Consider the following 26,484-nt stretch of genomic DNA (forward strand, 5'->3'; position numbering starts at 1 on the left):
AATCTCCTTGGATTGTCATGGGTACATTGTTGTGAGTGAAAGTAATAGAGGGTATTGAAAAATCTGCTTGGATAGGGCCAAGTGTACGCAACCATGCCATGCCTAAAACCACATCAGCCCCTTCTATTGGAAGAAGGTAAAATGGCAGCTTAAATTGTTTTTCCTGTAACATAAGTTTGACATCATTACAAATTCCCTCACATTGAAGATGAGATCCATTGCCAACCATAACCAAAAACTGTGGTATAGGAGTAGTATGGAGGTTGAGGTGATGTGCTATTCGTGGTTGGAGAATGTTGTGTGTACTACCCGTATCGACCATAACCATCACTGTTAAGCCACCAATTAAACCTTTGAATTTTAGTGTTTGAGGTGAGAACTGACCCGTTAAAGCTTGTGTGGATAATTGAAAATAAGTGTCCGCTGGTTCTGTTTCTTTACCACTTTCTTGCTGTTCTTCACCCAACTGCTCTTGGTCGATGATTTCATCATCACATAAAAGAATTAAGAATCTGCCCGTAGCACACTTATGACCGGGAATGAACTTTTCATCGCAATTGAAACATAATCCTTGAGCTCTTCGTTTTTGAATTTGAGCTTGAGATAACTTTTTTATTGGGAGGTGGGAAGGAGAAGGGTTTTTTGGCTGAAAAGGTGTTTGGGCTGAAGGGTTATAATGGGTTTTCTGGTTTGGGGCAATAGAGACATTATGAGTGGGTTTGGAATAAGGGCTAACATAGGGTTTTGAAAATTTGGGTTTAGAATCTTTAAGCTTAGCTTCAATCAGTTTTGCTAATCCAATAGCTTGTGAGATGTTTGTGGGCCGTTGAATTGCCATTTCATTTCTAATATCAGCATTAAGACCAGAAATAAAGCAATTTAAAATAGCATCTTGTGGCAGGCCCACCACTTGATTGCCCAACTGTTCAAATTTTGTTTGAAACTCAGCAACTGTTCCCTCTTGTTTCAATTTAAACAATGCTGCTTGATGGTTGTCATAAGTCGATGGGCCGAATCGCAACTCTAAGACCCTTGTAAAAGAGGTCCAATCAGATAGTAAATGACTATTATGCATCCATTTAAACCAACTTAAGGCATCACCTTTCATGTAAAATGAAATTAGTGATAAACGATTTTCCGGTGGCATATTATAAAAATTAAAAAATTGTTCTGCTTGAAACAACCAATCAAGAGGTCCAGATCCGTCAAACATAGGGAGTTCTAGTTTTGGAGTTCGCGGTGTCGGTAAGGGTGGAATATGGGAGAGATTTTGATATGAAACGTGGGGGGAAAATTGTGAAAAAGGGGGCTGTTGGGACAAGGGAATGTGGAAGGGCTGAGTGGATGACAAAATAGTTGGGATAGGGGGATAGGGTAAAAATGTTCTGGGAATGGGGGGATTAGTGTATCTCATGGGTGTTGCTTGTGGGTGTGTGGTAGAAAAGGTAGCAGAATTTCTTAAGGGGGTGTTTGTTGGTGAAAGAGGGTAAAAATTAGCTGCTGTAACCCTAGAATTAGAGGAAGGGTTATGTACCATACCTGAAGGGGATGCTGTTCCATGAACAGTAACAGGGCTTGTGGGAGTTACTGTTCCGTGAACAGTAGCGGGTCCAGCGGTGGTTCCTGTTCCGTGAACAGTAACAGATCTGGTAGTTTTACCAGCTCCGTGAACAGTAGCCGAACTAAGGAGAGCTTGTTGTAGATCTTTTTAAGTAGAGATTTTAGTGATGGCAGCCATGAGAGATTCAAATCTAGAATCCTCCATAGATTTGTCATCATCCAACCTTGTTTGGAGGTTAGATAATTCCGTAGAGAGTTGTAGAAATCGGACATCCATTTGTTCTTGATTCTCTTGCATGGCATTGTTGAGGTTTAAAGTGGTTATTTGAAGGGCTTCCTCTAAGATTTCCTTAGAAGAAGGGTTAGGAGGTTTAGGGGGAGCCATGGGAGGGATGAGAGGTAAGAGATGAAAGCACCAATGTTAGATAATTGCTAGGCTAAATTTAGATCAAAAGGCATTAAAAGAAATTGACATTAAACAAAATTCATACTTTCTTCATAGTTCTCATCAAAGAGAAGATACACTTAAATAGCTAGGGTTTTCACCCCACTAATGGGCCATGGGCCAAACACTCACACAACAAAATAACAATATATAAAAATTCTGATACAACACCCCTCTTTAATAATAATAATCTTTTAAAGAACTAGGAATCTTTTTAATTCTTTTGGGCCTATTGGGCTGCATAACACATGGTCTTGATATAAATGTTTTTTTTTTTAAATCTTGTTATCCGGTAAGCCCCACTAATTTAAGAGGGATAAATTTTACTATCCACCAACGTGGTCTCATTTAAAGTCAGAACGAAGTTCTTTATAGACTGATCAAACACAATTATTGATAGCACTAATAGGATTCGAACTCAGAACTTTGAACGGACCCAAAAAATATGTGAAGATGTAAAAGAATATGTTTTAATTTTTTATGATATTAAAAACTTTTTTTTGTCTAAAATAAAATAAAAACTACTATGTTGTAACTGTGTCTCATATTGTCATTTATTTTGAGTTGATAAGCTTTGCTGGAAAACGCCCCACATTGTTGACTCTTCACCATGAAAATTCAAACTCGGTAATAAAATATGTTGCCACGTATCTGTTTCTTACGGTTTCATCAACCTTCTGAATTTTCATTTTCAAGATATTTTATATTGTAAAAACTCTTACTAGTCAAGGCTCATGGGGCTATATATATGTCTTACGATCTTCACATACATATCAAACACACACATAACATATTAAGTAAAGTGAGTCATATATATTAAGTTTATATATTCGTATATCACTACTTAAGCCATGGAGAAGAAAGCAGTAGCTGCCTTGTCCCTCCTCTTCCTCGTTCTGTTTGTTGCACGTAAGTAATCTTTAGTGCTTAGTTCAATATTCATAAATTCATAATTACTCTATAATTAATATTTGTTGTATTGGTATCTGGATGCAGAAGAAATAGCGGTGACTGAAGCAAAAACTTGTGAGAATTTGGCTGGTAAATACAAGGGAGTATGCTTCGGTGGATGTGACGGTCACTGTAAAACACAAGAGGGGGCGATTAGCGGAAGGTGCAGGGATGACTTTCGCTGTTGGTGCACTAAAAACTGCTAAATGCCTTTTCTCCAACACCAGCACGTACGCATATTTATATAAATAAATAAACGACACTGCATCTATGTTATTGTGTTGTTTCTGAACTATGTGTGTACTCAATATCGTGTATAACATGTTAGTTATGCACTTTTATCATATGGAATAAACATTAATCAATAATTTCCTTTCCAACATTTCATCAGTACTTACTTTCTTGGATTATTTCGTTTGTCATTTACGGTATTTCTGTACAAGAATTGAAAAAAATATCTCATATTTGGATACTTTAATTAGCACATCTACCAGTCAACAACAACAATTAGCAGCATTTTCATATATAATAAATGACAAATAATCAATTTTTTTAAGCCTTATAAATATGCGATCATGTAATTTTAGTCTTTTTTAATTTTTTTCAATAAATGGTCTTCGCAAACTTTTTCATCTCCAATATTGGTCTCTCCCGTTAGTTTCCACTAATGGAGGCTGACGTGACACACCACGTAGAAGACTGCTTGACAAAAATTTAAAAACATTTGAAATTACGAGAGTTTTAAACATCTTCGAAACTAACTCAAAAAAAAAATTGGTTCTGAACTTTTCTTAAACATCTTACAAACAAATTTGGCAACACATAAAGTCTAAACTTTTCTTGAAGAAATTGTCCCAATTCTATTTTATAAAGAACCAGCTTCTATCAAAATATTGACAAGAAAACATCTCATTTCATTCGATTTCACCCACCAAAGCCTGTAACTATATAGTGAAAAGAAAAAAAATATGCATACCCTTCACTTTGATTTAACCACATGCAGTTACTACTTAATTAAGAAAATGCATGGTAAAAAGTTTTACTTTTCAAAAACAATCACAAACCAAAATAATGAATAAATAGATACCATAATTAAGTGACCATACCCAACCATCTTGCAAAGGCCGAGGATTGCAGCCCCTGAGCATGGACTGGAATCTCATTGGCAATATCATGGTGAATCATCGGAAAAAATGGAGGCCAATTCTTATCATCGGGCACACCAGCTCGTAAGCATATTTTGAAAATCATGTCTTTGACTAAAGCCTAGTGGTTCAGATGATGGTGGAATACGTGATTTTGATCCAGCACCATTATGTAAATTTTCCACCATAAACAATAAATAGAATGAAAAACACATGTCATAACTTGAATGAAACAAAAAGACATCAAATGCCAAGGTTTTAAAAAAAAACACTACCAATTTGTACTTTGAATGAAAAACAGAAAATGCATGGCTATATTATTTTATGATGTGAATTTTGTTAGTTTGACATAAAAGTTAGTTCTTAGGAAAGTAGAAGATCTGAAAAACCAATTGTAGAAAAGTCTCAAAAACAAGGTGAGTTAATGCCAATGAATGGTTGTACTTTAGGTTGCAAAGTGGAAGAAATAAAGATATGACATTGTTGTACTCAGGTCTTCTTGTCAATGGCATAAGTGAAGTTTTCAGGTGTACTTGTATTTATCGACATTTATCAATGGGTATACTTGCATAATTTCTTCAATTGCAAGGTGTTTAAGCAGTGGCGGAGTTAGGAATTTTAGATAGCCTGGGCAAAAGATTTACCCCACTAATTATTCATCTGTTTTAATTTTTACATCCTATTTTTTATTAATTTTGCCCATAATTTTGTCTAAAAATTGACTATTAAGTTAGAGGAGTACAAAGAAAATAGGGGTTGAGCCCGGGATTGAGCCCGGGCTAGCTGGGCTCTAGAACCGCCCCTGTGTTTAAGAAAAGTCCAAAACCAATATTTGTTTTTTTTTTTTTTAATTAGTTTAGAAGAGGTTTGAAACCCCTATAATTTCAAATGTTTTCAGATTTTTGTCAAGCCGTCTTTCACGTGACATTCCACGTCAGTTTTCGTTAGAGGAACTAAAATTGCAGGGTCACATATTTATAAGGACTAAAAACATTTTTAACCTTTTTTCTAATGACAAGTAATTTATACATGAGGATTGTTATTTTGATACTAGAATACCTACATTGTTCATGTACACCTTAGTTGTTTCAAAACTTTTAAGAGTGGCACAAAAATCAAAGCAAGGAAAAAATAATAAAAAAATAAAAAGTACATGAAATGGTATGAAAATACAGTGTAGTGTCAACAATAAGTGTAAGTTTAGCATTTCTCTTTATAGATAAGGAAATTTTCAATCGTAACTAAAGCTTCGAGGTATAAATTGCACTGGTAAAATGAGTTCAACATTTTTTATAAGAGAATTTTTTAATGTATCATATGGATTACTATCACACTTAAAAAAAATCAAAAATATCTTTTAAATTTAAAGACACATCTCCGAACCAACCTCAAATACATCAAATTCATATATAAATTAGTTACACCTTAGTTTGGTAAAAAAGAAAAATCGGAAAATTCACTTTTGAAGTGTACTTCAATAAATTTTTAAAGCAACATTTATGGATCTGATAGTAATAAAATGACACTTTGTCCTATCCATTTCATCATTTATTTTTTTATTTCTTGGATATTGCTCTAAGTTTTCATATTTATTTATCATTTTAAATAATTAAGCAGACAAAATTCTATATAAACATGTTAAATTTGTCATATAATGATATGAACTATAACATTCGCAAATTTAAATTTAAAAATAGATTCTTTGGTAGCCAATTGAAAAGTAAAATACATTTTATCGCAAGAAAATACCTAAAAATAATGGCGACGACAAATCCTCGGCTAGGGTTTGAGAAAACTTATGATGAACTTGGAAAAAGTATTGCAGAGATTGTTCTGCAGGAGAGAAGTACGAGGAAGGTCAAGGATGTTGCGATCAAATCTAAAGAAGGGGAAGATCCAAATGTTGCGGGAAGGTCCATCTCCTTCAGAGATATTATCACTAGGGGGTTCCAATGATATAGAGGATGAGGAAAACTCATATCATGAAGAGGATGATAGTCTGGAGAAGGAATTTGGAGAGATTAAGGTAGAGGAGGAAATGATTGGAGGATATGAATGCCCGAAGTTCATTTTCTCTGAGGAGGAAAAGAGAATATAGAAACCATGGAGAAGAAGTGTCATTGTGAAGTTGCTGGGCAGAAGGATAGGGTACAAGGCTCTTGAAAATAGATTGAACCAAATGTGGGTGCGCAAAGGTGGTAGTAGTATCATTGATTTGAGTAATGACTACTTTTTAGTAACCTTTTCTAATGAGGATGATAAGAAGGCAGCTATGGAAAATGTACTATGGTTTATATATGACCACTATCTCACTGTGAAGGACTGGCGGCCAAATTTTAAACCGGAGAGTTACACTATTGACGAGGTTGCGGTTTGGGTGTTTATCACGGGACTTCTAATTGAATATTATGATTCGAGGGCCTTGAAGAATTTTGGAAACAGGATAGGTATTACCATTAAGGTGGACAAGACAACGATTAAGCAGGAAAGAGGAAAGTATGCTCGCATCTGTGTTGCATTGAATTTGTCAAAGCCATTGCTTGGGATGATCAAAGTAAGAGGTAGCAGTTACAAAATATAATACGAAGGGTTACATCTTCTTTGTCTTGGTGTGGAAGATATGGTCACTACAAGGAGGGATGCATGTTGAAAGAAAAAGAGAAAGGGAAGGGGATGGATGAAAACATGAATGGAGGAAAGCCGCAGATACAGGTTATATGGAAGATATGCATGAGGAGGATGGCCCCTGGAAAGTTGTTCAGAAGCAAAAGGGAGGTAGGAAGGTGGCAGTCGGTCGGAAGAATAATGGTCCGGTGAAAATAAATGAGAAGAGCGGAAATGGTGGATCGCGATTTCTATCTTTAGAAATTGAGGATAATGAATTAAATGATAATGATGGAATAGTTAATGCAGAGAAAAGGAAAGAATTAATTGGTATTAAAAATTTTGATATTGGGAGCAGCATGGATATTGAAATTAATAATCAAAGCGTTAATTCGGATGAGACAGATGGCACTAGATTGGAGGAGATTTCAGGTGAAGCTTGAAAGAGTCAACATGATGACATTAGTGATATGATGAGGTGGTATGAGAATGTGGAGGCGCATAAAGAGAAAGTATTTCAGAAAAAGGCGGCAGTATTTATTACTGGAAGTGGGGACAGGCGACATATTCAGGATAATCACAAGACTAAAATGAATGCAATGGAAACACAGGGAGGTATTGAAACCAAAGACATGGAAAGTGGGATGAGTTCAAAAGGTGTTGAAGGCTTATTGGAGAATTTTAAACCAGATGACTTTAGAGTAGGGACACAATGATTTTCTTAATTTAAAAAAGAAGGATATTGTTAGTAAAGTTGGTGACATGGTTCATAATGGAGATATGAGTGGAAATACAGATGGCATTAGATCATTGGGTAAGGCGCATGCAAATAAAGAAGGTATTATTGAAATAGATGAACCTCTAGACCTTAGTATACAAAAACACCAAACGAGTATATTTTCGTTTGGGGACAAAAATCATATTCTGGAAATGTTAAACGAAGAAGAGAACGAAGTTCTAGACGATGAATTAATAGTGGAGAGTTTAGTAGAGGAAGTTTGTGAAACTCCCTTGAATGGTTGAAGTGTTCTTTCTTTCCTGAATAGTTTTGATGCCGTGTACAACTAAAAAGCTTTTGGTTTGGAAATGTAGAGGAGCTGCTAGTAGTGCCTTCTATAGGTATTGCAAGAATTATGTTGATAATTATAAGCCTACTATGATGGTTGTGGTAGAAACTAGATGTGATCCCAACAAAATTTTCAAGCCCTTAAAAAGACTTGGTTTTGACTCTATGGAGAGTGGTGCTAATAGAGGTTTTGCTGGTTGTATAACTTGCTTAGGAAGGAAGATCAATTCATCCATACAATAATTAAGGTTGAGAATGAGAAGCATTGGAACTTTACTGCTATTTATGCAAGTCCTCATGATATTTTAAAGAAAAAGTTGTGGGAGGATTTGAAAGACATTGCTATTAACATGAAAATTCCTTGGATGGTTGTAGGGGATTTCAATGATATTGCTCATGTGGGGGAGAAAAGAGGTAGAGTTCCTACATCCTTGAATAGCTGTAAAAGAATGTATGAGAGAATGTATATGTGCAATTTAAGTGATGTTGAAGGTAGGGGCCGATGTTTACTTGGAGAGGGCCAGTGTTTCATGGAGGTCAGAGAATTTACGAGAGACTGGATAGAGCACTGAGTAATGATGATTAGAGAATAATGTTTCCTGATGGTTACGTGAAAGTGTTGTTGAGGGTTGAATTCTCAGACCATCACCTATTCTTATCAATCTGAAGGAAGAAGCTTTTGTGTATCATGAAAAACCTTTTAGGTTTGAAAATGCTTGGTTGACAAATGAGTCCTACAACAACATGCTGCTGGATTTGTGGAAAGCTGAGGACACTATTATTTTGAATTTGAAGAAGGTGGTGGAAGGGATAAATAAGTGGAAATTTAATACTTTTGATAAAGTTAAAAGAGTTAAAAAGGAGTTAATGAAGAGGCTAGAAGGGGTTCAAAGGAAGTTTCAAATACAGAATAATGTTAGGGGTATGAGGAGTCTGGAAGTCAAACTTCAAAAGGAGCTTAGTAGGATTTTGAACCAAGAGGAGTTAATGTGGTTTCAGTGTTTTAGAACTAGGTGGCTAGTAGATGGAGATCGTAATACAAAATTCTACCATATGCAAACTACTGCTAGAAGGAAGAGAAACATGATAGTCATGCTTAAAAATAATATGGGAGATTGGATTATGGGTCATGAAGCATTGAGGACTCATGTGACAGATTTCTCTAAGAGCCTGTTTGAGCGTCCTAATGTTTGGAGCAGGTGGGAGCAGACTAGCATAAGCTTTCCTAAGATTCAAAATGATTCATTGGGTCTTCTAAATGCGGATTTTTGCATGGAGGGAGTTAAGTGTGCTTTGTTCTCTATGAAATCGTGGAAAGCCCCCAGGCCTGACGAGTTTCCTATCGGATTCTATCAATAGTCATGGGAGGTTGTTGGTGGTGGGCTTAGCGATTTTGTGAAAAATGCTTGGGAAAATCCGAGCATCATTGCTGATATCAACAAAACGGACATTTGTCTTATCCCGGAGATTGTTCATCCTCAAAAGATTACTGAATTTCTCCCTATTTCCTTGTGTAATACAATATATAAAGTTATTAAAAAGGTTATAGTTGGGAGACTGAAACCTCATATGTCTTACCTTTTGTCTCCGTATCAAACGGGGTTTGTGCCAGGTAAATCAATCCATGAAAATATCATCATTGAGAATGAAGTTATCCATAGCATGAGTAAAAAGAAAGGAATGAAGGGTTTTTTTGCTGTAAAGATAGATTTATCTAAAGCTTATGATAAACTTAATTGGGAGTTTATCTAGAGAGTTTTAGAGGAAATAGAATTGTCTGGTAAATTGATAAACCTTATTATGCATGGTGTAACAAGTATGGACACTAATGTGAATTGGGATGGTAGAAGGAATGAGTTTTTCTGTCTGCAAAGAGGGATTCGGCAAGGGGACCCAAGTTCCCCTTATTTGTTTTCCCTTTGCATGGATAAGCTTTCTCATTTAATTGAACAGGCGGTGAATGATAGGAAGTGGAATCCTTTTCGTGTGGGAAGAAGTGGCGTGAACATTACTCATTTAATGTTTGTAGACGATTTTCTCATATTTGGGGAAGCTACGGAAGAGCAAATGGATATTGTTAAGGATATTATTGATGTGTTTTGTCAGATGTCAGGACAAGAAATCAGCAAGGAGAAATCTAGTATCATGTTTTCGAGGAATGTTAACAGAAGCATTAGAGCCAAGATGGTTGGAACTTCTGGTTTTAAAGAAACTAACAGTTTTGGAAAGTATCTTGGGGTTCCGTTGACCGGGAAAGCTCTAAGGAAGGATGATGTTACTTATGTGATAGAGCAAATTACCATAAGCTTTCGAGTTGGAAAGCTAGGAATTTATCGTTCGCAAGAAGAGTAACTCTTTCTAAAAGTGTGATGGAAGAAATTTCGGTCTATCCAATGATGACTAATATGCTTCCTAATAGGTGTATTAAGGAGATTAAAAAACTTCAACATAACTTTATTTGGGGTGACACGGAGTTGAGGAAAAAGCATTATGCGGTGGGTTGGAAGAAAGTAGTATCGAGCAAAGGTGATGAAGGCCTAGGGCTAAGGGACATTGATATCATGAACCAAGCTTGTATAATGAAGCTAGGTTGTAAGATAATTAATGAAGATGATGATTTCTGGTGTAGAGTCTTGAGAGGGAAGTACAATGTTGATGAGAGTGGTAGCATTATTTAGGCAAAGAGTTATGATTCTAAGTTTTGGAAGGCAATCGTTAATAAAAACCCTACCTTATTGGAAGCTAGTAGGTGGAATATAGGAGATAGGAAGGAGTTTAAAGCTTGGAGTGACAACTGGGTGGTTAAACGAAAAAGCATCATAGACGAGAACGTGACAATTCCAAATGGCTTAAGCAATGCGCGAGTTTGTGACTTGGTGGGTGATGAATGAGACTGGAATTGGGATTTGATTGATTGGATTCCTAAGGATATTAAGTTGCAGATTGCAACTATTTATTCGCCTCTAAGGGATAGTATCACTGATAAGAAAGTTGTAGCCATAGAGGAGGATGACACATTTACTATTGGAGGTATGTATAGATACTTGAGGGAGAAGAATGATCCTGAAGTGAGCAAAGGTTGGAGAACTATTTGGCCGTTGAATGTACCAGAGAGAGTGGGGTGTTTTATTTGGATTTTAAAGCACAAAAGATTACTCACTGGTCATAGAATGAGCATGCATGGTTTTGGTGATGCTAGTTGTAATTTGTGTGGCAACAGTAATGAGTCAATTTTGCATGCTTTGCATGATTGTAAGTATGCGAAAGTGGTGTGGGAGAATCGGGTTACGCTTAAGATTGTGCATGAGTTTTTTACTGATGATTTGCATAAATGGATTTTTATTAACCTTATGGAAGATATTCATGGAGCGACAGACTGGTGCTTGTATTGGGCAATAGGCTGTTATGCGATTTGGGAATGAAGGAATAGAGAGTTTCATGATGAAAACTTTGTGCGGCCATATAACAGTTATGAGACTATTTCTAATAAGTTGCAGGAGTATAAAGAGGCAGCTATGGTTACTAAGAAGGTTATGGAGTGCAGCAGAGTGGAGAAGATGGTTCGTTGGAGTTGTTTGAAGCACGACTTTGTGAAAGTTAGTATCGATGGAGCACATGATGCTAAGGGATTGTCTGGGTGTGGAGGGATAATTCGTAATGAGGCTGGCAATTGGTGTGGTGGGTTTTCCAGGTGCGTGAGTAAGAGTAGTCCTCTTATGGCGGAGCTTTGGGGTATTCATGATGGTTTGAAGATGGTTGTGGAGATTGGCTTCATGAATGTTATTATGGAATCCGACTCAAAGGATGTAGTAGAAATCGTTAACAGAGTGAAGAAGCATAAGTAGGATGACTGCAATTTAGTGTTTCAATTCCATATATTCATGGGCATGTTGGATAATGTGGAGATTTATCACATCTAAAGAGAGGCTAATGGTTGTGCAAACATGTTAGCTAAGCATGGGAAGGATAGTAATGGAGGATGCAAGATTTTTCATGGCATTCCAAGCTGGCTTGTGGAATTTTTTGAGAAAGATAGTAGTGGGTTTCTTCACTCTAGAGTAGTTGTTGTTTAGATTTTTTTTCCTGGGCTTAGTCCCTTCATGTTCTAAAAAAAATTAAAATACAACAATGCATTACATGCTAATAAGTTATTAGTTAAAAAAGTTATATGAACGTGTATAATTTTTTCTAAATATCAATGAAGAATCAAAATCAATATATAAAGTGACATGTGGGAGGGTTAATAGAGTGGAAAAACCCATATGTTATTCTACTCGGTTAAAAAACTTTAATTACTAGCTATATTTTTGTTTCTGACCAAGTGACAACCATCAATTATTATTTATCTTTGCTCGAGTTCTTTTCACAATTTCTTGGATTGAAAATCAATTTAAGTTAGTTCAATCTTTTTGGGATCAATAATTATAATTTTAACAATTGCTACAAATTCTTTCTGTGTATACTTACATATAGAAAATATCTAACAACCTACCACATATATTTGCAAGAGGTCAGACTCAGAGCAACAACAAAATAGTAACAAGCTATAATAAATATCATGGAGAATTATCATGAGACCGTCGAGCACGAGGCCATAAGAAGTCTAAATTCTAAAACACCTTCTTCAGCTCCACAGAGATATCCCCCCTTTAAATCTGAGTCTTAAGGCTATCTTCTAAGGCACTGTCATCAACATCATTATCATCATAAAAACAAAGAAATGGATGGATCCTTACAGTTTTACATTGAGAGATTTAACAAATAGGTCATTCTATTCAAAAGCCAGAACGATAAAATGAAAAAGTATAGGTTAAGCCTCAGAATCCAACTAGGATCCAAGCTCACAATAAACATCGAAATCAGAGCCCTAAAACTTTCGACAAACTATTGGTGTTAAGAGTTCCACATCAGACAATATATGGCCTGAACATGTGCTTATAAGTGGGGGGAAATCCTCATCCTAAAAGCCGATTTTGTAAGGATGAGTTAGGCTCAACCACATTTCTTAACAATTGACAAGAGCTAAAAAAATACTATATAAAGAGAAACTGATTGCTAGCATGGAATTCTCACTATGCCATAAAAGACCTACGACAGCGCTTTTTTTTGGGCTTTAAAAGCGCTGCTGTAAGTGGCGCTGCTATAGGTCTTAGCAAAAGCCCTGTCGTTGGTAGGCCTAAGGCAGTGCTTTTTCTTAAAAAGCGCTTTCATAGATAGGCCTAAGGCAGCACTTTTTTCTTGAAAAGCGCTTTTTTAAGCCTACTTTAGAATGCCTTTTATGCTTTCTAAAGTAGACTTAAGAAAGCACTTTTTAAGTAAAAAGTTGCCTTAGGCCTATCTATGAAAGCGCTTTTTAAGAAAAAGCGCTGCATTAGGCCTACCTACGACAGCGCTTTTAAAAGTGCTTTCATAGATAGGCCTAAGGCAGCGCTTTTTCTTAAAAAGCGCTTTCATAGATAGCCTAAGGCAGGATTTTTGATGAAAAAGCGCTTTCGTTGGTGTTTTTAATAAACCTATTATTTTTATAATTTCTAAACCTGCATTTTTTGCAGCATTATTTCATGAACCTGTAATTTACCATTGTTATCCCATAAACCTATAATTTACAATCGTAATCCCATTATTTCAGTAATCTCATTATTTCAACAAAGAAGCGATTTTCGATTATATACAAAAAAGGCATTATAATTATACCATTACATTATATACCATTGTAATTAATCCAAAATATATATACACCGATTCACATATTTCTAACATGACCAAAACAACTAAACCAATTCACATTACATTATAATAATAAGAAAATCATCCCTAAACAACTAAATCAACTAAACCGGTCCTGGTCCTGGTCCTGCAAAGTATGAACATAATAACATGGTCAATAATGTATTCACACAATATGTATTCATGACACTTTTCACACAATAATGTATTCATACCTATATGAGTCTTTGTTGAATATAATATTGACACAATTCCTCTTTGATTTCTTCCAACTTAAGTTTCGTGTAATAAGCAGAATAGAATTTATCAAAGTACTACATAACAAAAACATAATATGCATGATTTAGTTAAATGTAATAAATTATAGGAAATTATCTTAAGTTATAAATCCATACCGTGATTGGAATCTCTAATTAATTCATTTGAAGGATTTCTTTCAAAAACCTCAAAACAAAGTATCTGCAATCTGTACCGTTTCGCTATTGCGGACACTACATAGAAAAACGAATAAGATTTTATAGTTGTCTTGTTTTATCAAGTAGCATAACTATTATAAGCAAAATTGTGAAAATTAATGTACTTGCACTTTGGTGCAAGTAATGTTGTTTGATTTAGTCCGTGATACTCGTGCATCTCTTTGATTTAGTCCGTAAAAACATATATTTAGAACAATCTCACAGAAATAATTAAATATATAAATATACACAAATATTTTCATAATAAACGTTAGCATATTTTCATTGAAATGCGGATTTAAATTGTTCGACTAATTAAATATTATATTGATCGGATTATCGAATGTATGAGTGTATATAACACCGATGCCTAATTGATCATGCTTAAAAATCTGGTCCAAGTCCTCTTTTCCAACTGTTTCGATGCAAGGAAAACCAAAGATAACTTCATCCATATCCATTTGACTATAATTTAAGAAAAGACTAGTAATAAATAAATCAAGACTAAACAATAAAAGGTAAAGAGAAGAGACAATAATAAATTTATAAAAGAAGCATGATTATCTTAGTGTTTAATTAAGTTATTTATCTAATATATAGCTTAGTAAATGAAGCAACCATTTGAGTTGCATTCCTCCCTATTGTTTAAAATGTTATACACCTACATACTGTATTTGCAAACAAATCACATGTATTTGATATTTATAGGACTTTAGAATAATCATAGACTTCACAAACATTTAAAAAAAAATTAAACTTGCAAGTTGTACAACCTATTTTTAATCTTCACAAGGAAAGTCATGTAAACAAATTTCTAGTTGTTTCCTAAGTTGATCAATCAAGTCAGATCACAGTGCCATTACCTTAGAAACAAAAGATCATTCACCTGAGCTTTTACAACATCACATACCTCCATAAACTTGTTCAACTTTGTCTCCAATTGCTTAGTTGCGTCATGTCTCCAAATTATAGTTCATTTCCACGCCAATTTCTTTTACCTTATTATATTAAGGCACACACATAAATTCCAACCCATTTTCAATATTTCAAATAGAGTTTTCCCCACCACCACTGACGCCGCAACCTATAAAATAGTAACTTAGATGTTCATCTAAACAAGTGAAAGAAACATAGTTCTAAGAAAAACAAAAATTGAAATTGTGGACCAATTACTGTCATTGGTTCCAACGCCATGTCGCCAAATAAGATGCAAAATCATTCATCAATTCCAACTCTGCATCAATTCAAACTGCTATTGTTCCACGATCCGCTATTCAATATAAAATATTCTCAAATTGCAGGACTAACATTGTTGAGTACCAGAATATGAACTAAAACACTATTTTTTTAGCTATTGATAAAAATGGTTTATGTAAAAACCACCAAGACAAGGAGAAAAAGAAAAGATACATTAATAAATCAAGGAGGAATATGCCCTTCCTGTTATGAGCATCGAACATGAAAAGATCTGCTTATTGATAAGCATTTCATTTTACCAAAACTAGAGAGAAGGAAAGTGAAATATAACTAAGCTCCATGGTCCGCGAAGATAAACACTTATTCATTACATTGGAAAATCCCTAAATTTGAACTTTTTCCAGTCATGTATAATCTCAAGGAATCTCACCTGAAGAGAAGCAACCTCATTCTGCAAGGATTAGATGGTACTATTATTTCTTGCCATTATTCCATCCTTCTTCTTCTTTCTCAACTATCATTTCGTCCTTCTTCTTCGATTCTGTGGACTTCTCGCTAATTTGAGACTCTTCAAAATAAAAGCAAACAGAATAAATTCATGAGACTAGATGAAGAAGATGAAGAGTTGGAGAATTTTTGAAGTTCAGAGAGAACGATGAATAGAATCGAAGTATAGTGGACTTGAATCAAGAAGAGAAAAAGGGTTTGGTGCCTGCGTAGATCTGAGAGGGAGAACAAGGGTTTCACAGAGTTGATTCTAAGATTGTGCCTTTTTTTTTCATTATTTATATTTTTTCTAAATATTTAACTTATATAAATCTTTTATGGTTTTTTCTAAAATACTAGTTAATATTATATGTTTTAAATTCCTTTTTAATGAAAGTTTACTATAAAAGTAAAATTTATTTTTAGTTTATTTGTTATAAATTAAAAAAAACACATTTTAACATCATTAATGTCTTCTTAAAAATTATTTTAACAGAATTATTTTTAAAAAATAGCTATTAAAAGTAAATTTTAATTAAATTAAATACAATATTATTAGTTTTATGTAAGATTAACTCTTATGCATTAGTAATGTAAATATTTTTATGCGCAAAATATTATTTTATTAACGTGTCCAAAAAAGATATCTCATTTTATTGCACAAAATTTTTGCTTAATTTTTATGCATTTTTTTTAAATATTTTTAAATAAATATAGAGATATTATAGATATTAATAATAAATTTTAATAATTTTTCAATAAATTTACGTTTAAATACTTTAATAATAAATTTTAATTTTAAATAAGCTACGACAACGTTTTTAAAAGAGCCTTCGTAACTAGCCCTATACCAGCGCTTTTTAGGAAAAAAGCGCTTTCGTAGCCTACCCCTATAGCAGCACTTTTAAAAGCGCTTTCATATATTACCCTATAGCAGCGCTTGTATAAAGCGCTTTCTTAAGGTAGCCTTAGAAAGCCCTTTTAAAAAGCCCTTTCGTAGGATCCCCTATAGCAGCGCCTTTTCCCTTGTTTTTTAATTTTGTTTTTAGCGAAATCTATAGCAGCGCTTTTGCCTAAAAGCACTTTTGTAGATGTGCTGCTAAAAGCCAAATTTGGCATAGTGTCTATAGAGTAAATTCCAAGAAGGTTAATATACGTAAAATAATAGTTGAAGAATTAAGGCACAACATGAATTACATAAACAAAGGAAATAAGGATAATCGATAAGGTCGAAAAAAACATAGGCTTATCCCATTCCAAGAACCGAGAATCCACAACTTTAAACACTTCAAGAGAACGCATTCTGCAGGAATGCATCAACGATGAGTTTTAGGAGGAACAAGTAGATATTGCTAAATAAATCCATATGTGTCCAGTTATTGATAGATTTTGGTACTGTCAATTTCACAGAAGTAACCACTTCAATATCGAGGAGTGTGTGTACCCATGAAGAACTTGATACGTAATTGGAGAATATCAAATTTATCCAACCAAGGCAAAAGAAAATTAAAAAAAAAAGGTGAGAAGAAGGTAGCACAAATAGGAAGAGAGCTAGGTGGCCCAAGTGGCAAAAAAAAGAAAGAAAGAATCAATCTATTGAGGAGGAGGCAAAGGATCTGCTAGTGGCATATATCATCGCTAGAGGAACTTTCAACGAATGAGAGAACCTTCCCATTCATATGAATATTGAGAGAGATGTATTTTAACCATGGGAGGACATTCTCAACAACACTGGAATAAATAATGAAAGGATAACATGTCTCAAGAGAAACTGAGTCAAATATGACATAACATCACCAAAATGGAACTCATTAAGAATCACCTTGATGGTTTTAGGAGGCTTCACCCAATTTGAGGTCCCTTCTGAAACTTGGTTTAGAAGAAGGTAAATGAGATGATGCTACAAGAGAAAATTTCAAGTTAGAAATCATGTAAGAAGTGTCCACCACTTATATCTTTTTGTGACAGAGAATTAATCAATTGGATACTCAATTCCTGTGTTATGTTACTAGTAAGGGTCATAATGGCCAATTACTAAGTCAAAAGGGTCTTGATAGATAAAGGAAGCTCATGCGATACGCAAAGCTCTTGGAAATTCTACGTCTAACTCATGAAAACCTCACCCATGCAAAGGGAGAAACCTTCAAGGATTTAATGTGTGAAAGCAAGCTTCTACAATACTATGTTTTGATGAAGACAACTATCATGAGTATACATCAATAAAGGATGAGCAAAAAGATCAAATTACAAATGGATCAAGATTGCAACTTTCATGGAGATTAGCTTTGTTTGATTGATCTTCATATCATAATGGTACAAGCTAATTCCTTTTACATTGATGTTCCTTAGTGCTCAAAAATCATATAAACTTTCATACATATGCATGCCCAAACTCATATATGCATGGCATAAGTTTCCAACCTTGAAAAACATGCATTTTTACCTTTTGAGTTGAGGTAACCGGTTACCAACATTCATGTAACCGGTTACATTACTGGCAGTAGCTATTTCTAGGCATTTTTACTTGATGTAACCGGTTACATCATTTTAGGTAACCGGTTACATGATCGTATTTTTGAATTTCTGGGCTGTAACGTAACCATGTAACCGGTTACATGCTTTAGGTAACCGGTTACACCTGAACCAGTGGCAACTTTTCATGTTAAATCTGTCCCAAACGAATTCATCTTTCAAACCTTTAACCATTGCATTGTTCTATCAATATGCAACCATTCTAAGAGGCATATAGTCACCTATATATACTATACATTTCAGATTTTATTCCTCACCTCTTTCATTACAATTTACCACCTTTTTGATCATATATTTTCATCATATATTTTCATACAAGTGTTTCATACTTGAACTTTCATTGAAACTTTTTCTACACATTGTTAGAAAAGTTTCTCATTCATACATAAACACTTGAGCACTATTATATCATTGTAAATTGTCTTGACTTGAAAGAGAAGATCAATCTTATAGATTGATATATGTTCATCAACATTTCTACTCAAATATATTCATTATTATTGACTTGCTATCCAGGATTGTTGGAAGCAAGGGTTATTGATTAGTGAGAGGATTGTTCTCATAATCAAGATAGTAAATCCAAGAGGATTGTTCTTGGTGGTTGAGATCTTGTTGTCCAGGATTGTTGGAAACAAGTTAGTGAAAAATCCAAGAGGATTGTTCTTGGTGGTTTTGTTAGAAGATTGTAGGAGGAGTCTTGTGTAGGCTTGTACAAAGATCTAACAATAGTAAAATCTCTTTCATGTTGAAAGGGGACTGGAGTACTCTCGGATTGTGAGGGGAACCAGTATATATCGTTGGGTTCTTTACTTTTCCGCAATTTACCGCTTTCATCACTATTATCAAGAAAAGAAAAGAACCATTCAAAAACCTTCAAACACTTAACCAAAAAATAAGTACAAGTATTCTAAAAACCGGATAAATCTTTAAAAACCTAATTCACCCCCCCTCTTAGGCGCACTCAATATACTTTCAATTGGTATCAGAGCAGGTTATAGGTAACCTGTTCCTAAAGATCCAGAATGGTTTCCGCAAATCAAAATCCAGTTTTTAGAGATGGTGGTAGTAACAACAAGCCTCCATTATTTTGTGGTGAATACTTTGACTTTTGGAAAATCCGAATGAAGGCTCACTTAGAAGCACAAGGAGAAGAAGTATGGGAAGCAGTCCAAAATGGTCCATTTGTTCCTACAACTGTTGTCGATGGTGTTGAATCAACAAAGCTTAAAGTTTCATGGAACGATGATGATAGAAAGAAGGTTCTTGCTGACAAAAAGGCGGTCAATCTTCTTCAAGGTGCTCTAAGTATGGATGAATTTTTCCGAGTATCGGCATGTACAACCGCAAAGGAAATATGGGATACTCTTGTAGAAACTCATGAAGGTACCACCGAAGTTAAAAGATCAAGATTGAATACCTTAAGTCAAGAATACGAACTGTTTAGAATGAAGCCTAGAGAAACTATTCTCGAATTGCAAAAACGATTCGTTCATTTGACAAATCACTTGAAGGCACTTGGTAAGACCCTCACTAGCGAAGAACTAAATCTAAAAGTGCTTAGATCTTTAACGAGAGAATGGAAACCGAAAGTAACGGCGATATCCGAGAAAAAGAATCTATCAAAGATGACTTCTGCAACCTTGTTTGGTAAACTTCAAGAATATGAAACAGAACTCGGAAGACTTGAAACGCATGAAATTCAAATAAAAGATTCAAAAGATATTGCCTTGAAGACAAGAGTCAAGCATCATAGCAATCAAGAGGATGAATCCACTAGTGAAGAAGATAATGAGTTTATCAAAAAGTTTGAAAAATTTCTAAGAAAAGAAAAGAAAAAGGAGATCATTAAAGAGGAAGCACCAACAAGGAAGATTAAATGCTTTGAATGTGGAGAAAGAGGACATGTCAAAAGTGAATGCCCAAAACTTGAAAAGAAGGACAAATACTTCAAGAAAAATAAGGATAAAAAATCAAAGAAAGCATATGTAGCATGGGATGACAATGAAATAAGTTCATCTTCAGATGAAGAACATATGAATCTTGCATTGGTAGCAACACACCATTCTGATGATGAAGACAATGAGGTTAGTAATGAATTTTCTCTTTTTGATAATGATGTTCAAGATGCTATAAATGAATTGTTAAATGAGTGCAAAATTCTCTATAAAACTATCTCATCTCAAAAGAAAATAATATCATCTTTAGAAGAGAAGGTTAAGATAATTGAAGAAGAACAAAAAGATGACAAAGAAAAAATGATTAGTGTTCAAGAAAATAGTGTTGCATGCAAGAATTGTGAATCACTTTCTTTTCAAATTGTTCAATTAAAGAGAGTCCTTGAAAGGTATGAAAAAGGAAAAATTGGGTTGGAAGGTGTCCTTAGGCAACAAAGATTCCCTAATGATAAAAGTGGTCTTGGATATGCAAAGTCTAAACCAAGTACTAGTAAAACTATCTTTGTGAAGGCAGGTGAACAATTCAACAAATTGGATAAAGCACAAAAGGTTTATCATCATCCTAAAAGGTTTCCTAAAAAGAAACCATATGTTCCTAAATATAAAAGTAATTTTGTTCCTACTTGTTTTTATTGTGGTATTGTTGGTCATACACCTAATGCTTGCTATGTAAGAAATTTCAGTGTGGCAAGTGGTCATTATGTGTGGGTTAAGAAAGGAACTAACTATGATGGACCCAAAGCACATTGGGTACCAAATCAAACTTAATTTATTTTGTAGGTTTGCTTGAGGACCACTTAAAATCTATGGTTTTTTTTTTTTTTGACAAGTGGTGGTTCTAAGCATTTGACGGGAGACATAAACTAACTTTCAAATCTAGTTTTAAAGTCGAAGGGTGATTTCACATATGGAGAATACCTTAAAGGAAGAATTCTTGGCATTGACAAAGTTGGAGTACTAAATTTCATATCAATTGAAGACTTACTTTATGTTGAAAAACTAAAGCAAAATCTTCTAAACAAAAGCCAACTTTGTGTCGAAGGTTTCAAAATCATTTTTCACAAAAGATGAATGTTTTGATAAAGTCACTCGTGAGGTAAAACTCATAGGTAAAGGAGTATTTTTGTTGTTCATATTTTATAATTTATCTTTTTCCCATCCTTTTTGAAAATGACAAAGGGGGAGAAGATATTTGTGTATATGTGTATGCTTGCTTGTCTCTAACATTTGCAGCCACAAAGAAATAATATTCTCTATAAATCAAGGGAGAGCTTTGATCAAGGGGGAGTTATCAAATTTAGGGGGAGCATTCACATAAAGACATTACACTTCATATTTCAAAGGTTGTCATCATCAAAAAGGGGGAGAATGTGAAAGCAAGCTTCTACAATACTATGTTTTGATGAAGACAACTATCATGAGTATACATCAATAAAGGATGAGCAAAAAGATCAAATTACAAATGGATCAAGATTGCAACTTTCATGGAGATTAGCTTTGTTTGATTGATCTTCATATCATAATGGTACAAGCTAATTCCTTTTACATTGATGTTCCTTAGTGCTCAAAAATCATATAAACTTTCATACATATGCATGCCCAAACTCATATATGCATGGCATAAGTTTCCAACCTTGAAAAACATGCATTTTTACCTTTTGAGTTGAGGTAACCGGTTACCAACATTCATGTAACCGGTTACATTACTGGCAGTAGCTATTTCTAGGCATTTTTACTTGATGTAACCGGTTACATCATTTTAGGTAACCGGTTACATGATCGTATTTTTGAATTTCTGGGCTGTAACGTAACCATGTAACCGGTTACATGCTTTAGGTAACCGGTTATACCTGAACCAGTGGCAACTTTTCATGTTAAATCTGTCCCAAACGAATTCATCTTTCAAACCTTTAACCATTGCATTGTTCTATCAATATGCAACCATTCTAAGAGGCATATAGTCACCTATATATACTATACATTTCAGATTTTATTCCTCACCTCTTTCATTACAATTTACCACCTTTTTGATCATATATTTTCATCATATATTTTCATACAAGTGTTTCATACTTGAACTTTCATTGAAACTTTTTCTACACATTGTTAGAAAAGTTTCTCATTCATACATAAACACTTGAGCACTATTATATCATTGTAAATTGTCTTGACTTGAAAGAGAAGATCAATCTTATAGATTGATATATGTTCATTAACATTTCTACTCAAATATATTCATTATTATTGACTTGCTATCCAGGATTGTTGGAAGCAAGGGTTATTGATTAGTGAGAGGATTGTTCTCATAATCAAGATAGTAAATCCAAGAGGATTGTTCTTGGTGGTTGAGATCTTGTTGTCCAGGATTGTTGGAAACAAGTTAGTGAAAAATCCAAGAGGATTGTTCTTGGTGGTTTTGTTAGAAGATTGTAGGAGGAGTCTTGTGTAGGCTTGTACAAAGATCTAACAATAGTAAAATCTCTTTCATGTTGAAAGGGGACTGGAGTACTCTCGGATTGTGAGGGGAACCAGTATATATCGTTGGGTTCTTTACTTTTCCGCAATTTACCGCTTTCATCACTATTATCAAGAAAAGAAAAGAACCATTCAAAAACCTTCAAACACTTAACCAAAAAATAAGTACAAGTATTCTAAAAACCGGATAAATCTTTAAAAACCTAATTCACCCCCCCTCTTAGGCACACTCAATATACTTTCATAATGGGTTAATAGCAAAACTTGAGGGGTATGTTAAATTCATGTTAAACACAGTTATGACGCAATTCTTGGTAATTGACTTCAAGTTAATTTACAGTTATATAAAGCTGAGTCATCAATTTGAAGATGACGTAGTGGCCACATTGGATGCAAATTTGAAAGCGTACAAAGCTTGTTTCTCAACGTCCCTCAAGCTCTACCAAGAGAAGGTTAACAACAAGGGAAAATGACCCTTACTACTTGAAGACAAGAGCATTCTGGAAGAACAATTTAAAAGGAAACCATGCACACAAGTGTCAACCTGGAGTATGTATGAGACAAATCAAAACCAATATAGGTGGGTCAAAAGATTGTGACAAGAAAAAGGAATGGAGACAAAATACGACAAGAAGGTGGTTTCTCGAGCAAAAAAATGCGAGTTCTATAGATTATTGTTGTTTATATTCAACCCTACTTTATTTTACTTTTGGAACCCAAATTTTGTCTTATGTTTTCTCTTTTAAATAAAGTATGAACATCTTCTTTTACAAGTATGATGATAGAGTAATATTTCTTAAACTTCCAAACAATCCTAAAATGGAAATATCATCGGAGTTAAAGTATTTATAAAGGCAAAAACCTCACTCCTAACGAACCTATGATGGCCGGATAATTATTTGAGTAAATCCTAATTATTATCGATTATATATATATTTATATATATATATATATATATATATATATATATATATATATATATATATATATATATATATATATATATATATATATATATGATATTTTAGTTATTATTATATTTATTTATTATTATACTAAATTTTTTATTATGTCATATATAAATAATACAATTAATATATATAAAATATTTTATTCATCGTATTATTTGTATATGACATAATAAAATCTTTAGAATAATGAATATGTTGAATAAAATATTAAATCTGATTTAAGACTTCATTAAACCTAAAAAATTTATATTTTAAGTATTTTTATTAAAGGTTTAATGTCAAATAAACTTAATTATAAAGATTATAGATTATGGTGTAGACTGATAAATATATTTTACCAATGATGGATATGAGATATCATGTTTTATATATGTATAAATATTGTGAGTAATATCATATTAAATTGATCCATCATAAAATTATTAGATAGCATGTTATGTAAATATATTATGTAAATGTTATCAATTATATTTTTAACAATAGTGGTATATGTCATCATTCGACCAATCTGAAACCACTAAAATTTCTAAAGGTAGAGTAGAATACTTTATTTCCTTCCAAACATGGTCTTGATATATATGTTGTAATTTTGCATGATATTAAACCTTTTTTTTTTGGTCTAAAATAAAATAAAAACTACTATGTTGTAATTGTGTCTCATATTGTCATTTATTTTGAGTTGATAAGCTTCGCTGGAAAACGCCCCACATTGTTGACTCTTCACCATGAAAATTCAAACTCGGTGATAAAATATGTTGCCACGTATCTGTTTCTTGCCGTTTCTTCAATCTTCGAATTTATTTTCAAGATATATATTGTAAAAACTCTTACTAGTCAAGCTCCATGGGGCTATATATATGTCTTACGATCTTCACATATATATCAAACACACTTATAACACATTAAGTAAAGTGAGTCATATATATCAAGTTTATATATTCCTATCACTACTTAAGCCATGGAGAAGAAAGCAGTAGCTGCCTTGTCCTTCCTCTTTCTCGTTCTCTTTGTTGCACGTAAGTAATTATTATTGCTTAGAGCATCTCCAATGATACAACTTACATTTGAGTTCTTTATGGGACCCACTAAGCCACATTATATGAAAAGAATTCATTTAATTTTAACTTTAATAAAAATTTGATATGGATCCCACAACTTTACCTCATAACTTGATTTGATTGGGTACTACAATTTTTTAGTTGTTGCATTGCAATACAACTCTATTATGACATAGCAAAATCTTTAAATATTTAATTATTAAATTAATGGTACATGTGGAGAACTCAATAGAAGAAACTATCATTGGAGATGGTCTTAGTTGAATATTCATAATTACTCTCTCTGTCCCAAAATAAGTGTCTTTTTAGCCATAAAAAATTGTCTCAAAATAATAGTCTCTTTACTTTCCCAATGTAACATTAACTAACTTTTACCAACTTTACCCCTTACCTACACGTTTTTCAAGTCATGACAATATATAACAATCAATAGTAATTAAGGGTAATTTTGTAAAAATGTTATCTTTATTGACCCAATCATTATTTTTCTTAATCTGTGTATAACAACCTCAAACGACATTTAGGGCCTGTTTGTTTCAGCTTTAAAAAAATGAATTTTTTCTTTGTATTTTTGAAAATAGATTTTCCAAAACCGTTTCTCAAAATATTACAAGTTTTTTTATATTCGTTTTTTCTAAAATGAAACACTAATTTTGACATCCTAGAACATAAACATAGATTATTGAAGACCAATATTTTGTCAAAATCGCAATTTTTTTAAAATGTTGTATTTCAAAAATGATTTTTATGAAAATCTATTTGAAATAACTTCAAAATTAAGTGATTTTTTGAAATTTTGATATCCAAATTTTTTAACCTTAAATAGATGAAATACCTAAAATCACATTTTAAGAATAACTATTCAAATAAAATTTTTATTTGAAGCTTTTAAAAAAAATTTCTTTGTAAATTTTTTTTTCACAAAAATATGTAACACTATAAAAATCATTTTTAAAAAAAGCCAAAACAAACGTCTCTTTATTTTGAGACGGAGGCAGTACTACTTTATAATTAATATTTGTTGTATTGGTATCTTGATGCAGAAGAAATTGCGGTGACTGATGCAAAAACTTGTGAGAATTTGTCTGACACATTCAAGGGACCATGCATCCCAGATGGTAACTGTAACAAGCATTGTAAGCAGAAAGAGCACTTACTTAGTGGGAGGTGCAGGGATGATTTTCGCTGTTGGTGCACTAAAAACTGTTAAATCTCTCTTCTCCAACACACAACGACATTATATGTATAAATAAATAAATAAATAAATAATATGCAGTATACCCAGCTTCACTGCATCTCTATGTTGTACTGCGTCGTTGTGAATTACGTGTACTCAACATCGTGCATAACGTGTTAGTTATGCACTTTGTTATACGAAATAAAAACACTAGTAATCATAAGTTCGTTTTGACTTTTCTTTTTGTCTATTTTGTTTACTATTTATGATTTTTGCTTAAAAATTTAAAATCCTACTTATTATTATTATTTTTGAATATAAAAGACTTTATTAAACAAAAACAAAGCAATCCTAGGATCCAGCTAGCCAACAAAACAAAGCAACAAGAAGGTAAGCTAATCTAACATAAGACTAATTAGATTAGGCTTAATAGATTTACATCCTCATCCCCGATACACAATTTTGTTTTTTATCTCTTGAATGATTACATTACGATCCGCTTGGAAACAATTTTCTATAGGACCAAATGCCGTATACTGTCTCTGCTAAAGCAAGTTTCAAGAGAGTTGCTCTCCAACCTTTTTTAGTGCCATGAGTGATACACCAAACGATCTCTTGCTGCCAACTCATTGGGACATGAACAACATTGATCCAATTCAAAATTGCTATCCAAATGAACC

At 33.5% G+C, this 26,484-nt stretch overlaps 1 protein-coding gene and 1 long non-coding RNA gene across 4 annotated transcripts; one reads left to right on the plus strand and one right to left on the minus strand.

Moving 5' to 3' along the window:
• Positions 1-13,299: 13,299 nt before the first annotated feature.
• On the minus strand, positions 13,300-15,907 carry LOC131640901 (uncharacterized). Of its 3 annotated transcripts, none has more exons than XR_009295370.1 (5): positions 15,581-15,907; positions 14,817-15,223; positions 13,894-13,989; positions 13,714-13,812; positions 13,300-13,625 (listed from the first exon to the last, which is right to left on the minus strand). It is a non-coding gene; the product is annotated as an uncharacterized LOC131640901 (long non-coding RNA). The 3 variants fall into 3 exon arrangements; XR_009295371.1 differs by having other exon boundaries at positions 13,316-13,625; positions 14,864-15,037; XR_009295369.1 differs by having other exon boundaries at positions 13,319-13,625; positions 14,817-15,037.
• An 8,520-nt stretch (positions 15,908-24,427) lies between these two features.
• LOC131640899 (defensin Lc-def-like) lies at positions 24,428-26,038 on the plus strand. The gene is made up of 2 exons (XM_058911266.1): positions 24,428-24,585; positions 25,671-26,038. Exons 1-2 carry the CDS (start codon positions 24,528-24,530, stop codon positions 25,835-25,837), a joined length of 225 nt encoding a protein of 74 aa, XP_058767249.1. The 5' UTR covers positions 24,428-24,527; the 3' UTR covers positions 25,838-26,038.
• The last annotated feature ends 446 nt before the right edge of the window (positions 26,039-26,484 follow it).

Source organism: Vicia villosa, unplaced genomic scaffold (genome assembly GCF_029867415.1).
Source record: "Vicia villosa cultivar HV-30 ecotype Madison, WI unplaced genomic scaffold, Vvil1.0 ctg.003382F_1_1, whole genome shotgun sequence".
In the NCBI taxonomy this organism is placed as follows: domain Eukaryota; kingdom Viridiplantae; phylum Streptophyta; class Magnoliopsida; order Fabales; family Fabaceae; genus Vicia; species Vicia villosa.